At 37.6% G+C, this 16,555-nt stretch overlaps 1 protein-coding gene across 1 annotated transcript; it reads right to left on the bottom strand.

The window, feature by feature from the left end:
* Positions 1–973: 973 nt before the first annotated feature.
* Positions 974–14,622, bottom strand: six6a (SIX homeobox 6a). The gene is made up of 4 exons (XM_057342196.1): positions 14,453–14,622; positions 12,838–13,151; positions 2,383–3,055; positions 974–1,582 (listed from the first exon to the last, which is right to left on the bottom strand). The coding sequence occupies exons 2-4, from the start codon at positions 12,866–12,868 to the stop codon at positions 1,417–1,419; spliced, it is 870 nt and encodes a 289-aa protein (XP_057198179.1). The 5' UTR covers positions 12,869–13,151; positions 14,453–14,622; the 3' UTR covers positions 974–1,416.
* Between the last annotated feature and the right edge of the window lie 1,933 nt (positions 14,623–16,555).

Raw genomic sequence — 16,555 nt, 5'->3', positions numbered from 1 at the left:
GCTGTGTTTTTGCGCTTGCTAATTCAATCATTTACGACACAATCACCTTGAGTATGTTTAAACACCAAGAACATGAATCAAACTGTATGAACTTACTTTAAGAATATCTATGGAAATCCATTCTCACTCTAAATGCGAAAAACATTTAAACGATCAATAAAATATATGATGATTTAATTCTGTCTTTATGCTTTATCCTTGACAGAAATTATTTCTATGGTTGTGAAATTACGAATAAAAACGCTTATGCGTAATAAGAACGGGTAAATACATCACATTATTTTAAATCACATTGTTAATATCATTGTTAAATAACGATTAAAAATCGAAATGATAGTTTGGATAAAGGCTTACCACGTTTAAATTAAATTGCACCCCAAAAGACAATAACATGAAATTGCTTACATATTCAATTGATGCCCTATTATAATAAACAATAAAGCAATAGAAAGTTAACCAACAAAATCACGTATATTTTCAGCTACTGCCAAGCCGTCTTTACGAAAACTTGGTTGGGCCATTACAGGCTATATCTTTTTATCCGCTCAGTGTGTATACATGCAGGGAAACCTCCACAAATCTGAAAGAAACACCACGTAACGGCTTAGTTTGTGCTGACATCCGGGAAAGCGCCTCGGCCTTTCGCTGACCCTGCTGTCAAAGCGCATTACACAACAAGAAGCCAATTACTGCGCTCGTGTGTGTAAGAGATTGAGCTCGCAGGGAGGCATTAAAACATCCAACATATTTGATCCCCGTCTGTTCCAAATCTGTTGTGGAATATGTTATGTTCACACTTTTCATGCGTTCACTTTCGGGCAAACAATGGGCCACGTTAATCGTTCACATGAAATAACAAATTGCATATTTTTTCTCAGATCGATTTGTCCATTATCCTAGACACGTTAACTCAAATTTACTCACAGGAAAATAAATTACCGTTATGAATTTGCAATCATTGCTTATAGCTCAACAGTGATTTTATTCTTTTTAATCACGGTTAACTGTTTTCAAGAACTTTCACAACGCGCAGTACTGACGCACAACAAAAATTCTAGTAAAAAAGATAATCACAAATAATGGACCAATGACATTTTAAATATGTAAATAAACACTGTAAAAGACAAGTGAACATAAAAACAGTATTTAGTTTTTTCATAATGAAGTACACACAAATACAATAGTAAGTTCGGCCCTTCGATACCCCCCCCCCAAAAGATCCCTTTGGCTGTTGTCGTGAGAAGCATGCGCCTTTTTGCTGATCACGTCAACGAATGCAATATCCGCGCTCCCCTTCAATCCTTCACATTTTAGGCTCTGTGCTCTCCTTGGGCCGGTTACAGGCACTGGAGTTTGTTGTTTTTAGATTGCCTCAGTCTTACAATTCTCCTGTTTGCTCTTTTGAAGCTTGTCAGGTTAGATGTCACATTCACTGTCGCTGGAGGTGATAGCGATGGCGGAGGGGGCGGCCTTGCTCGAAAGACTGACCTCTGGGCTTGAGGCGGGTTCCAGTCGGTCTCCTGTGGTGTCATCGTCCCCCAGAGATCTGATCGAGACACCAGACAGAACCTGCTGCTGTAGCCTTCAGGGACGAAGAAAACAGTTGTAAAATGTATTTTCGTTGGTATCGACAGTCATGGAGACAAAACTTGAACAAGATTATAAAAAAGAAATGCCGTGCCTTTTGTTACGCAGAATAATTGTAATAGCAGTTAGAAAGTATTGCTTTTATCCAATTCAACTGAAGTCAAACGATATTTATTAGTAGGCATCCCCTCACACCATTCAAAGACAAACGAATCTTCTATACGAAATGTTTTGGTAGTATAAGGTTTTCGGGCAGGAATTGCCTCAAATGAATATGTGAGGTGTGTATTTTTATATATATGGCTAGTTTTAAATATTATTTTTGCTCTTTGAAAAATGATATACTAACACTTAAAAATAAGTTTAGTTTATGGAACCTAATCAAAGTGATGCGGTCATATTATTTTTTTTACTTCAATAAAACCAAATATTTTAGACACAAATTTAGGTTTTTCTAAACACTGTACAGGGCAACACTTAACCCCAAAAATATTCTAGACAAACAAGTTGCAGTATAAAAAAGCAAACCACGAGTTACACAATTTAACCATTTGACTAATGATATGACAATGACAGATAGGCTATGAGACGCCAGGATTTTTGTTTTGAAGTGTACTGGTCCAGAGAAAATATACTTTTTTCAATATTTACGCAAGGATATTTATTCCTAATCTTTTAATTTATTCTCAGCCGTTCATATGTACCCAATGGGGCAGGTGATAAAAAGCGTCATAAACACGGGCAATTGCGGATCATTTTTACCGTACTGCACATGTTGATAAAGGGTCTATATACCTGTTCTTGGCCGCTGCCGCCCGGTCTCTCTGCCTCCGATTTTTAAACCAATTGCCCACTTGTGTGGGTGTGAGTCCAGTCGCTTGCGCCAGCTCTCTCTTTTTGTTGGGGTTCGGGTAAGGGTCCTGCAGGTACCACTCTCTCAAAAGATGCCGTGTCCTCTCCTTAAAACAGTGAGTTTTCTGCTCGCCGTCCCATATCGTCCTAGGCAGTGGAAACTTCTTTCGGACACGATACTTGTCCACGGGTCCTAACGGACGTCCGCGGAGTTTCTCGGCTTCCTGGTAATGCGCCTCGAGCCAGAGAGCTTGCAGCTTCGCGTGTGAGTCTTTGGTAAATTTGTGGTTTTCTAATATGTGGTAGAGGTCACGGAAGTTGGCGGCGTGAAAGGCCACGACAGCGCGCGCGCGCAGGACGGACTCGTTCTTCCCGAGGACTTCACAGGCGGACGGCGCCACCGGGAGCGACCAGAGGAAGCGCCCGAGCCTCTCTACGTCGCCGCTTTCCTCTAGCGTCTCGCAGACCCCCGCAACCTGCTGGGGGCTGAAATTCAGAATAGGCAGCTGGAACATGGAGACTTGTCTATCCTTCCGGACTCTAATCTCGCTCTTCTTCGCTCCTGCCGTTTGGTGTTGCTGCTCGTCTGTCTCGCCCTTATTTTTGTTCAGTGTCTCTGCAGAATCCAGACAAACAGAAAATGCCAAAAGTTAACAGCTGTTTGAAAAAATAAGCTTAGGAGCGATGCCATGCGGCAGGCTCGTGAAGCCGGAACGGCAAAATCTATTCTTTGTTTGCGTGTGAGCATAAAAACAGGCGCCAAAGTGTTTTCTGAGGGAAAAAATAAAAGAACATTTAGCCCCTGCTGTCGATATTCTATCGGACTTGTCAGATTGGCTGCGTGGTTGCCATGGACACACGTCAATCACTGTCAGGTTTGCCAATCACGCGTGAAGCTGAACTGGATTTCAGCACCACCCAGCGCGCAACAGCGCCTTTCAGCGAAAGCGTCATTCTGACCTTTACGTTTGCTCTGCTCAGACACATTGAACGTAGTGTTGTCATTTGGTGGAAATATGTAAGCAATTCCATCCGAGTCGTCTATAAAATCTCTCTCTCTCTCTCTCATTGAGTATCAAACACACTTTATTTGGTTCCAGATAAATGTGCAGATGGTTGAAAGTATAGATTAAGTCTGCCACAGAGGTAAAATTCCTTCTGACGGAAAAGCTTGAAATTATTTTCAGACACATTTAATCAACAAAAACAAACCACCAGTTGCCAGTTTTTGCATCACAATGGAAGCCTCTTTGGACTTCTTTTTCTTTATTTATTTGATGCCATGATTTGTCACACGCAGAATATTGTGTACATTAAAAAATAACTGCATTTTCACAATGCAAAATCTAAATATACATACAATAATATAAATCAATTGTTCATACAAAGTGTACAATTAATCTAATAATCTAACAATAGCTTTACAGCACTCAAAATAACCCTCAAAGAAAGTCCTTTTTACTTACAGTGAGGGAAATATTTGATCCCCTGCTGATTTTGTAAGTTTGCCTGCTTACAAAGAAATAAAGGGTCTATCATTTTTATGGTTTATTTTAACTGATAGAGACAGAACATTAAAAAATCAGGGGGAAAATGTTATAAAAAGGTTATAAATTGATTTGAATTTCAGTCAGTGAAATAAGTATTCGATCCCCTACCAAATAGCAAGAATTCTGGCTACACATATTGGTTATGTGCCTATATGGACCGCAGATTAGTCCTGTCACATTAAGAAAGTACTCCTAAATCAGCTTGTTATGTATATAACATGTATATGTATCACTTCACTTTCACTTCATATAAAAGATGCCTGCCAACAGAATCTGTATCTTCCATTTCAACCTCTCCACCACCATGGTCCAGACCAAATAGGTTTCAAATGATGTCAGGGACAAGATTGTAGACCTGCACAAACCTTGAATAGGCTACAGACAGAAGCTTGGTGAGAAGGAGACAACTGTTGGTGCGATTATTTGGAAATAGAAGAAATACAAAATAACTATCAATTGCCCTTGGTCTGGAGCTCCCTGCAAGATTTCCCCAATGGGGTAAAGATGATCATGAGAAAGGTTAAAGATCAGCCCAGAACTACACGGAAGAAGCCTGTTAATGATTTCAAGACAGTTGGGACCCCAGTTAGCAAGCAAACCATTGGTAACATGCTATGCCACAATAGATTGAAATCCTGAAGCACCCGCAAGGTCCTCCTCCTCAAGAAGGCCCGCCTGGCTCGTCTGAAGTTTGACAACGAACATCAAAATGATTCAGAAAAGGCTTTGGCGAAAGTGCTGGCACTGCTGTGAGACCAAAATTGACTCCTGTTTTTGGAGGGAGAGAAATGCTGACATTGACCCCAAGAACGCCATCCCTACAGAGAAGCCCAGTGTTGGAAACATTCTGCTTTAGGGCTTTTAATCTCTGCTACGGGTACAGGATGACTTCACCGCATTGAGGGGCCATTGAGGGTACCGTAAAATCTTGGACGAGAACCTCCTCCCTTTAACTAGATCACTGAAGATGGGTCGTGCATGTGCCTTTAACTAGATCACTGAAGATGGGTCGTGCATGTGCCTTTAACATGACAAAGACCCAAAACATATTGCCAAGACAACCAAAGAGTGGCTTAAGGAGAAGCACATTAAATGTCCTAGCCAGCCCAGCATTAAGTTGAACACGTCTGTTCCTGAAGTCACTGTAATGCCTCCTCAGGTGTTGTATCAGAGTTGGGGCTAAACTCTGCAAGAAAATGGATCTCGCGGGCCAGAGTTGAGAACCACTGCTCTAGACCCTAGTCCTATAGAAAATCTGTGTAGGAGGCTAAAACTCCAATTTGCTGAGCGACAGCCAAGAAACCTTAAAGATTGACAGAGGAGTGGACTAAATGTATCCTGACAAATGTGCAAACCTGGTGACCAACTATCAGAAATGTCTGACCTCTGTGCTTGCCAACAAGGGTTTCTCCACCAAGTACAAAGTTATTTTTTCTCAGGGATCAAATACTTATTTCACTGACTGAAATGCAAATCAATTTATAACATTTATATAACATTTTTCCCCTGATTTTTTTATATTCCGTCTCTATCAGTTAAAATAAACCCACCATAAAAATGATAGACCCTTCATTTCTTTGTTAGCAGGCAAACTTACAAAATCAGCAGGGGATCAAATAATTATTTCCTTCACTGTATATAGGCCAACGGTGCCTTGGGTTGATTATGGTTCACACCAATGGGTGAGAAGCAGCTTTGAACTATTTAGAGCTGTACTTAAATATTTCAAAGTTATATTCATCTTAATCTCAACATATGGAATATCTTCCACTAGATCACTTGACTATGGTCAATAAATAATGACTTTAGAAGGTACCGGGTATGTGGGGTGCTTGTACAACAGATTCCACATTTCCTGATGGACATATTTAACAAATTTAGGATTAACAGAAATATATGACCAGAAATTGTGATTCCATATTGCCATACAGCAACAATCTGAAGATTTTAATTTATGCCCAACAATTCCATAAGGCTACTTATAAAAATATCTTCTGTTATTTAACAAAATAGTTCTCAACAACAAAAGTATGTGCTCTAAACCAAATTAAGCAATTAAGGCTATCAAATCAAATCGGCAATCTGGCAAATAAAATGTGAAGAATCATTTGTTCCATTTCTCACAGTTGCTTGCGTTCTTTAACCTCACTGACAAAATGACATCCTGCTCCATGTATATGGCAAAGAGCAAGTCAGAGATGGAGCGTGCACAAACTGAATAATAAGGATTACACACATAATGCAATGCCTGACACCGCTATCCCTGAATGACAGAGAGCGAGAGAGGAAAAATAAGGAGTGACACTCATACAAAGAGTTCTGTTTTCTACTTGCTCTCTGTTACAACACAAACAAATCTGCCATGATGATCCGCACATTCTTTTTACGACAAATTATTTAACAAACTACATCAGACAATTTCACCGGTGTGTAAACTCTCATTGTTATTTCAGTGGAGAGGCCACAAATACAAGTGTTGGTATGAAGATCGTAGGCAGCAAATACGTATACATCATTTTCAACCGTATGCTAGATTTAGACCAGTGAGAGTCTATCACAACTGACAATTTCCACTATAAAAGAGGATTGAAAAAAGTATCTGCAGTACTAGTCAAACAAGTGCACTCACACAAACTCACAATACTCAATGATTTGAGAAATGACATCAGTTTCTCTGCAAAGCTACAGTGGGTCCTTGGTTCTCCTCTCATCTGAGAAGATCTCAGTTAAAGCAGAAGCAATCCTATAGGCCCGGGATTTACGTTCTAATTAAGATATCATGTCTGTCAGAGCTGGAGTGGCTTACTAATACTTCACTGGCCCAGATAATAGCAAATGAATGAGAGATTCGGTTAAATAAAATCTGTATTTGCTTCAGTACGCGGACACACCAGATGAGTTAAAGACCTCTGTGCGTGTGGGTCTGTCCTGACAGATCGGTGTCCAGCCACGGCATTGTCCCGTTTAGATGTAATCTGGGATTTGTGGTAACAGAGAAGACCTCTTATCCTCTGACCCTTCTGGATTATCAATCTCTCGCTCTCTGTCTCTCTCTGTTATCCAACAGCAGGACATGAATAAGCAACATCCCTTTCCTATCTTTAATTTTTTTAAGTTCGCTACTATATTTCGACTGTTACAATGTGCATTCAAAGGTTTTAGTATTTTACGGATTTAAATATGCTGTAAAATTTCTTAATGATAGACAATTGCAATGCAATGAACTGTTGTTTGTGAATGAATTCTTTGCATGAACGAGGTAAAGATGTGATGGAGAATTTCAATGATCATGTTGATTAGCATTTTCATTCGTATTACAATCAAACAACAAACAAAACCCTTAGCTTTAAACCTGAGAATGCAATATCTAGTCTATCCCAGACACAAATGAGCCATTTTGGTCTACATTAACTGTTACCTAGCAACGAGACACACCAGGACCGGAGAAGCTCCACTTACCCCTGTTCTGATCACCACAAATCAGTCAAAACTGTGGTACGACTTACTGGTGACCTATGTGTTCCTCACATATAACTGACTATGCTTTGCCTTCAAGGATTATTATTTACATTAACATTAATTGATTATAATTTGTAAAACCCCATTAAAGTCAATGCAATCGTTGTCTAGAAGCAGCTTACAATCTCATCTAAATTACATCATGCCATTAGCTACAATATCAAGAATAAATGTTTGTTCAGAATAACTACTATATTCTACAAAACATTCTAATAGGTTTGTAAAATGGTAGTTTTTAATTTTGACTGAAACCCATAGGAAATCCTAAAGGCAACCAAAGTGGAAATCAGATTCAAGACAGACAAAACGTAAAAAAAACTTGCATGTGGATAGGTAATTGTATGATGGTTACACAATTTTCTTTAAACAGGGCAGCATAACATATGGATGTCTGCTGGAGCTGCACATTTCAGAGAAATAATCTCTGCCTCCTAATAGAGGATAAAAGTTGCTGAATGAATTTAGTTACGGCTTCAGAAAGAGAGCAGGAGCGTGTGCATGGATGACAAGGTCAGTAATGTGTGTGTCAGTAAGATGTTTGCGGCTGGCCGTTATTTGTGTATTCAGGGCATATGTCAAATGCCAATCTGACACTTTTCATTTTTATGAGAAAATCTAGAAACTGTATGTGTGTTGAGGGAATCACATATTGGATGTCTTAAGGCAGTTGATTCACTCACTAGTGACAAAGAAAAGTGACATCGAGAAACAGGTCATCTTTAAAAAAAAACAGTGTGTGTGGTTTCTTCAGCATTGAGTCTGACAACCAGTGACAGTGGAGACTCATCTCACTTCACACACACACAATTATGAGTAAATGTGTCATGTGACTGAATGCGCTGTGCTGTGATACTCTTGCAGTGAGCGACTCATAAATCTGAGATCAAGCCTTAAGCCCTCAGCTATAGAGGAATGTTCTGGGTTTAGCTTTTCTCTGGCCCTCTGTTCACTCTCAGCATCTCTAGTGTACAGAAAGATAGAGAAAGAGGTGGTCTGTAGTTGAGTGGGTTTGTCCAAGACAGTTTATCCACGTAAAGATATACAAGTTAATCCTTTTAGCCAATCAGCTAGCAGACAAAGCCATCTGTTATAAGGTTCTTTTAAAGTTCAGCAATCACTTGTCACTGCCATTACACTCCTTGCACACACGCACACACATGACCCTGGACCACAAAACCAGTCATAAGTCACATGGGTATATTTGCAGTAGCCAACAAAACATTATATGGGTCAAAATTATCAATTTTATTTTATGCAAAAAATCATTACGATATTAAGTAAAGATCATGTTCCATGAAGATATTTTGCAAATTTCCTACCGGAAATATATCAAAACTTTTTTTTATCAAAACCACTTTTTTTCTGAGTGGATGCAGCAAAATTGCGAACAAAAACGGCCTAAACAAATATTGTCCTAACAAAGCATCCATCAATGGAAAGCTTATTTATTCAGCTTTCAGATGATGCATAAATCTCAATTTTTACAAATTGACCTTTGTGACTGGTTTTGTGGTCCAGGGTCACATATTTGGATTGAAAAAAGTAGTCAAAACTAGCGGAACAGACTAAATAAAAAAATAGCGAAAGACAGAAAGAGACTACAAGAAAAAAAGAAAGTAAGAAAGAAAGAATAAAAGAACAAAAGAAAGAGACCTTTGTTACTCACATGTGGTTGCAAATCCAAGGCAAACAATGATATCTTACAATATCAGTATCATAATATCAAAAATGACCCAAAAATCCAGATTTTACAAGCTTGCTACGACAAACCTAAAGGGATAGTTCAGAAAATGATTTCATCATTTAATCTCCCTCATGTCATTCCAAACCTCTATGAATTTCTTTCTTCTACAGAATACAAAAACAATAATTTGAAAAATGCTGGTAACCCCCCAATATATTCTTTTCTGTTCCCCAGAAGAAAGAGTCACATACAGCATTTTCAACCACAAACGAGTACAGTTTTTTTGACGGAACTATCCCTTAATACTGTCAATGAGAGTGACTAGTAAAATAACATTTTCGTGAGACAGCAAAATAAACCTATAGGCAGGGTGATCAGAACCCAGAAACCCAGATTTTATCTTGTGAGAAGAAAGAGACCACTAAGTAACATGAGAGCTGTTTTTTGCTTGAGAAAAAGGTCAATTATGCAGTCTAAAAATATATACAGTAACAAAAATATATGGCAAATGGATTCAGTAATATTTAACAATACAGAAATCCTCAGAAGAAAGAATGGTAACAAATATTTATATCAGCCCGCTTTCTAAGAGATATTTTAATTGTTCTTTACATTGATTTAGCCAAGCACATTTTCTGACCTCTCAGTCAAACATTTTTGAAAGAGAGGTTTTAGCTTTTAAAACAGACCCTGACTTGAGCACTTGCCTGTCAGTCACCTAGCAACAAGTCCATCCTGCAGTGTCTCTCTCAGCTCCCCAGCTTGCTGAGAGGGGTGTCTGAGTGTATGCTTGGGGGGGCTGTTGAGTTCACAGTACTCTACTCCCTATTGACCAGGAAGTCCTTTCTGTGAGAAATACACAATACCAACTCAGACAAAGCAGTCAGGAAAGAGGACAGTCACACACAGTCTCTCACAATCACACACATACACACACTCACAGACGAGGCATATCCTAAGAAAACACACACACAAACAGAGAAGACCTCCCCAAAAACACAGGGGCCTCTCCTATTGTTTGGCAGCCTAATGAAAATGATGTTCTTTTTCTATTTGGAGCTTGTTAAGGGTCACAGACTCTTTCACTTTCGTGTCTCTCTCAGCCTAACCCCCCACCTGCACTCCGTGCACAGAGGTGAACAGCATTGTGAGGTAGTTTCCTTGTGCGCACGATGCTTTTCTTGCTTAAGTGTTTGACAACTTTGTGAAGAATGACAAAATATAAGCACACCCTGATATCGGATGGAAGAAAAGTTAAAACATATTTCTATGCACGTGAAGGTTGCTGCTCATTCACATCTGAAACTCAGCAGACCACATGGGATAGCGATGGGATCACAAGATGTATAACTTGAACAATGTGCCCATGTAGACAGGTAAAGAGAACAGTCAATGCTTTCAGTTGACGACGCAGAACAAAAGAGACAGCGCAGTGTATTTTAAGCACATTTCAATTCATATATTACAGTAACAGCCGCACTTAGAAAAAAAGTCTCTTCAAAATGAGTCCCGTTTAGTTCTGCACTCCAAAAAATATTTATTTAAACAATTCGTTTTGTTTTAACATGTTTAAACACAGTTGCATTTTGTTGAACAGACTTCAAACAGTTATGTTTTGGCTTGAATAGGGAGAGTAAAAGTTGCAACAAAATGTTATTTTATGCATCTTTTATCAAAATGATGAAACGGGGATATTTGTTCATGTTTAATTCTCTTTTATGTTTGTATTTAAAAAAGTTTCTGGTAAATTAATGTTTTTGGGGGGTTACCATTGTGGTAAAGTGTAGAGCATGTGCATGGGTTGAGGACCTGCCAAACAGATTTTAAGTTGCTTTAATAAAAAAAAGCAACTACAGGTACTTGGGGCATGCCATGAGTGAAACAAAACCAACTTCTGGCTAACTCATAACAATAAGAGCTATATTTAGCATTTTTAGTGTGTGTTAAAAATAACAGATATTGTACATCAGAAAATATCTTACCTTAAACTAACTTTATCCAATTATGGACAGTGGTTCCACATAATGGAAACATGTTATCACTTAAATACTTTTAGTAGGATGAATTTAATTGATTCAAGTTATTTGGACATTATTTGGACATGGTTGCTTAAGTTTACTCAATTCAGTTTAGTTATTCATACATTACGTATTTGAGTAGAGATAACATATTTCTGTTATGTGGAACCACTGTCCATAATTGAATTAAGTTGGTTAAAAGTATAATTTTTTTGAGTGTGTTGAAAGGGCTGAGGATATAGAGATCCTACGCTTTCTCTCTTTACAGATAACAGGGTCAATGTTGCATGTCTGTGGCCTTTACTGTCTCAGAACACATTTGAAAAAAATCCATATGGAAAAAAGTAGATCTCTGCAATAATGACTGACTGTCTGTTAGCCCTAACCTTTCTGACTTACAGGTCTTCTTTGTGGCTGCTATCGATAACTGTTTGCTTCAGAATAAGCTTTCATTTTAGATTTGCTGTCATTTTGAGCAGTGACCCACGCAGATACATATCAGGGAACTACAAAACAGGGAACTCATACAGTGTGATGAAAGGAACATTTCAGAGGTGAAGGCCACCCAGTGCAGCAAAGCTAAATGACAGTGTGGTGAGCGAGTCTTAACTGTGTCTCAATGACTGTTATAGACATATTGCTATTACTCTGGCTGTAGATTTTAAACAAACAAATAATCTGTTTTGAAACAATGAGAAAGAATTCAAAAGCATCCAAAGAACCTTTCTGGTTCACAAAACGTTCTTTAGACTATAAAAAGTAAGAAAGAAAATGTTCTTATAAGAACCTTAATTAAAGAGAAAGGTGCAGACGACTTAGGCTATGTTTCATGGTTAAACAGACAGATATGAATTTTAACAAATACCTTTAAACGTCAAGGTACTGTAAAACTATTACGATTTTCATACTTTAATAATCCAAATAAAAATTGTAAATGTATTAGTGGAAAAGTTGACAACAATTATGTTTAGGCAACGCAAATGAATTAAAAATGGTTTAATGACGGCAGAAAACGCATCATTACAATTCATCACAAAAACAGTCTACATTCATTTCCAGCGAAATCTCTGCTAATGTTTGAAAGATGCTGTTTTTGTTTTATTTCAAACTGTTGTAAAATGTGGATGGCTACAGCCAACAAAGAAAATCTAAAATTGAACTACAAATAGAAATTAGGATTTTGCAAATATATATATATATATATATTTAATCTTACCGCCTAAACGGGCCAAGAACTACAACTTTTGCAAACAAACACAGAGAATTTTAAATGTGAGCAAATATACATTTCAAAAGAACAAGTAATATATTTTATCTATAATCTAGCTATAATAATAGTGATATTATTATACAAATTCAATGATCCAAGCTTAACAGACTAACGAATTTTAAATAATAGAAAATAGCCAGGTTTCAATGACTTGAATTAAGTCTAAATCAGCCTTGTTACAGTTTTGAAACATTTATTTCACGTTGACACACCATTAACATTTTAACTGTATAGCTATCATAACGCAGACATGACGGGCTTCTTGAAATGAAAGTTTTCTTTTGCTAAGAAACCACAGTTTATTATAACAGTTAATTTTTTATGTAGGCTATATTTTAAAAAATAGTAATTTCTTACCTGAACAACAAAACGGATTTGCACTCTTCATCCTACAGAATGTAGGCCTATTTGCATGCGCACGGCTGCGCCCTTCACCTTGGATGCACTCAGAATGATAACTGGAGGCAGTTGAACTGCAAGCCGTAAATCAACAACCTTCAAGTACAAAAACGTCCTCGTCATAATTGGGCACGAAGCTATTGTGGACTGAGGGGGCCTGTCGGACCACCCAAAGTAGGCCTAGTGCTTACTCCATCCGACCCGATGTGGGACAATAGCGGGCCACTCGAACCAGCCGCGCACGGAAACTCCAGAATGGAGCCAGTGTGCCGCTGAAAAAAAGTCGACAATGTTTACATGCCAACATAAAACGCATCTTACTTACATCATGTTTTATAGACTACAATTAGCAAGAAATACATAAGATATGTTTTATGTTGTCATGTGAAAATCCTAAAACACTGATGTTTTTGGTAGAGTCGTGTTGCCGTTGTAACACATAGGCTATGCTTAAAGAGGACGACAACTGTATTCTAAATGTATACAATTAATAATTATAGATTTTAAAAGGTAATTTTATTGACGTAGGTACGTGATCGAATTTATGAAGGGAAACAATTGTAGGCTACAATTGTGTTGAATTAAACATCTTTGTCAAACTGAGGCACTGTAAATAAAATTAAACAAAGAAAATTAACCAAAATACTAAATTGGTTGTATTCTTAAATAGGCTGTCCTTAGTCTTTCCATCCTGACAAATGTCATGACTCCTAATAATTGCTATAAAATGTCGATTTACAGTCATTCCTTGTCGATTAAAAATAACAAAGCTATGAGAAATAGCTTCAAAAGAGGCATCCGGCATATTCGGGGGCTAAAAGTACACTTTGAAATTAAATTTATCAACGTATGTAGGCTACATTAACAATACAAGTAATAGAATAACGTGACTTTAATGAATGTATGTCCTTCATCTACAGAAAAAGACCTAGACATTTTTTTAACGGCCCTGGTTAAGGAATACATTAATTTTGCAAGCCTTTACTAACTTATAATGGGTTTCTTTTTCAATTAGCACATTTTGTGCAGACACATTAAAGGGCAAATCAAACTATACAATATTGCTAATTGATATCAATATTAACTAAATAAATCTGTGTTTTGAACTGAAAATGATTAGGATTTTTAATATCACTACAATTAAATGTTATATCTGATGAACAGAGGACAAACTTTGTTTTCTGTTGGTTGCTATGCAACTTTCGAAAAAGGAAGAGCTGAATTAAATGATTAATTAATAATAATCTTCTGGTAAAGTGAAAGGGTTAATTTAAAGTTGTGAGAGAACTAATTATTTTTGGAAAAGGGTGATATGTTTTCAAATTTGATATGAAGCAAATGATAATTAATTCTGGTGGTCATTTTCAGTAGCTAATGTTGTCCACATTCTGAAGGAAAATGTTGGCTCCATGCAGCCACAGTTTTACACAACATACAATGCCTGCTTAACCTCGACATGTTTCTTTTCCTTGTTTTTATTTCCTTTGACAGTTATTTTCTGAATCACGTCTTTATGTTCCTTAAGAATTGTGACAGGCAGGATGTCTTCACAGTGCATCATTTACATATTTACCAAAAAGCCCAACTCTTCTTTAACAGCAAAGCAACCAGGGTGATGTGCCACATAGGCTCTCTCTCTCTTCTTCCTCGTCCTCATCCTGTCTTCCAAATGGCAAACGGAAGCAGAAAACTTCCCACTGAGCAATTGAACGACAAACTTAAAGCACTATTGTTAGGGCTCAAAGTGGCACCTGTTCAACAAAGAGAGAAAGAGGCAGAAAAACACACAGTTTCTCACAGAAAGTACAGCATAATGAATAAAGCAAGAGCAATATGTTTTACACAATCTATAAAAACTTATTTAATAACACACAGTCTGACAGAATTCGCTTTTCAAATCCTGTATTTTTTACATGCGAGCGAGACACTTTTCTCTAAAGCTATCAGACGTCAACGTGATCTGCAACTGAGAAGTGATATATGTGTCTGACATGAAATGAAAAGTCACACCTAAGGGTGTCAGTAACACACCATAGTGACCTTTACTGAGAACACAACTTGGCGTGAGTTAGATTTTTCAACATGAAAAACCTTTTTAAGACTCTTCAAATGTCAGACGGATGATTCTGTTTTGATTATTATTAAATATTTTTGATTGAACCAATTTATTATAATGAGACCAATGTAAAGAACATTTTATCTTAAGAAAATACTATAAAAATGCAGTTTAGTAATGTTTATTTATTCTTTTTATTTAATATTAAGCACCATACAGGGAAGGGAAAGCTGTCCGAACAGCTGACATGAAATGTTTAAACAGTTTTCTTACATAAACTATAAAAATGAATGTGACTTTTTGTCATTTACGTTGGATAATTAGAACAGGGCGATCCTGCACTTTGGACGAATTCACTAAACAGCTGCGCCAGTGCAAAAATCTGTATCAATACTATCTGCATTGAAATAGCACTTTGCTGGGAAGACATTTGATGTGGACAGGTGACCTTTTGTCATTTTAAACAGCCAATTTGGGAGTCTGGATGACAGGTGCCGTACAGTCCAAGTAAAACAGTGTAAAGCCAGCTACATCCTGATCATCCTAGAGCTCAGAAGCTTAAGAATCACCATTCAGCAAACAGTTTGGCCTTGTGTGTGCCATTACCTGAATTGGATGCTTATTTTAGAAATAATGACATCAACTGACGCAGGTTATTCTTAGTGAATTCCTCCATTGAGCTTAAAAAGGACATGAACCAAAATCACACAGCTGGACCCATCTGAGGCCAATGTGGTAACTGAATCCCTTCTAAGGTAATCGGTACCATCAGCACCGATGAAAAGCTCTCTTTCCACTGACTCTACAGGAAGATACTTTTACTGTTGACTGGTCCCTTCACAGGTTTCACATCATCTCTGTGGTCTCATGCTCTTATCACAACCACACAACAGAAAGCAATGGTCTTGTTCCCTTGTATTTTGGACGATTATTGCATCACAAAATGCAATCAAATGGCTGTTCCACGCTTCATATAGAAAAAGAATATAAGGAAAGTTTGAACAAATTTGCTTTACATGAGGACTCAGTATTTCCTGGTTGTGAACAATTATTTAAAATGTACATGCCGAGAGATATACAGCATTCAGTGAGAAAAGTATGGATTCATGCTAACGTAAATATCCACTCACAATGAGTCGATATACTGGGTCTAATATTTAGAAATGGAATATTATCATGATGTGATTGAGATTAAAGCAAGCTTATATTATAAACTACATTAAAAACTAAATGTGCATGTGCTAACTAACAGGATGCTCATTTTAGAAAGCTCCTATCATTAATATAAATACTAAAAAACAAATCTAAAGGCATCCAAAGTCAAAACACATGGGAACAGTAGTAATAGGATAGTAGGAGGAAAGGAGAAGGGGGCTTGTGCAGTATCTAGCTGAAACCTCTGAAGAAAAGGATGTCTGGATCCTGGAGGAAAAGAACAAAACAAGTGTCTGTAGACAAAAAGAAGTTCAGAACATTTTAAAAAGAGCAAAATGATGCATGCCAAGGGTTGCAATACAAACTTAGCAATCGCAGCACATGGACATTGGTTGAGAGAGAAATATACAAGTTCTCTCTCGTGCATCTTTTGGTCAGTCACCCCAAAAAATGTCTATAGAGGAA

Source organism: Triplophysa rosa, linkage group LG9, assembly GCF_024868665.1.
Source record: "Triplophysa rosa linkage group LG9, Trosa_1v2, whole genome shotgun sequence".
Lineage (NCBI taxonomy): Eukaryota > Metazoa > Chordata > Actinopteri > Cypriniformes > Nemacheilidae > Triplophysa > Triplophysa rosa.
This window is presented reverse-complemented; position numbering and strand designations above follow the sequence as displayed.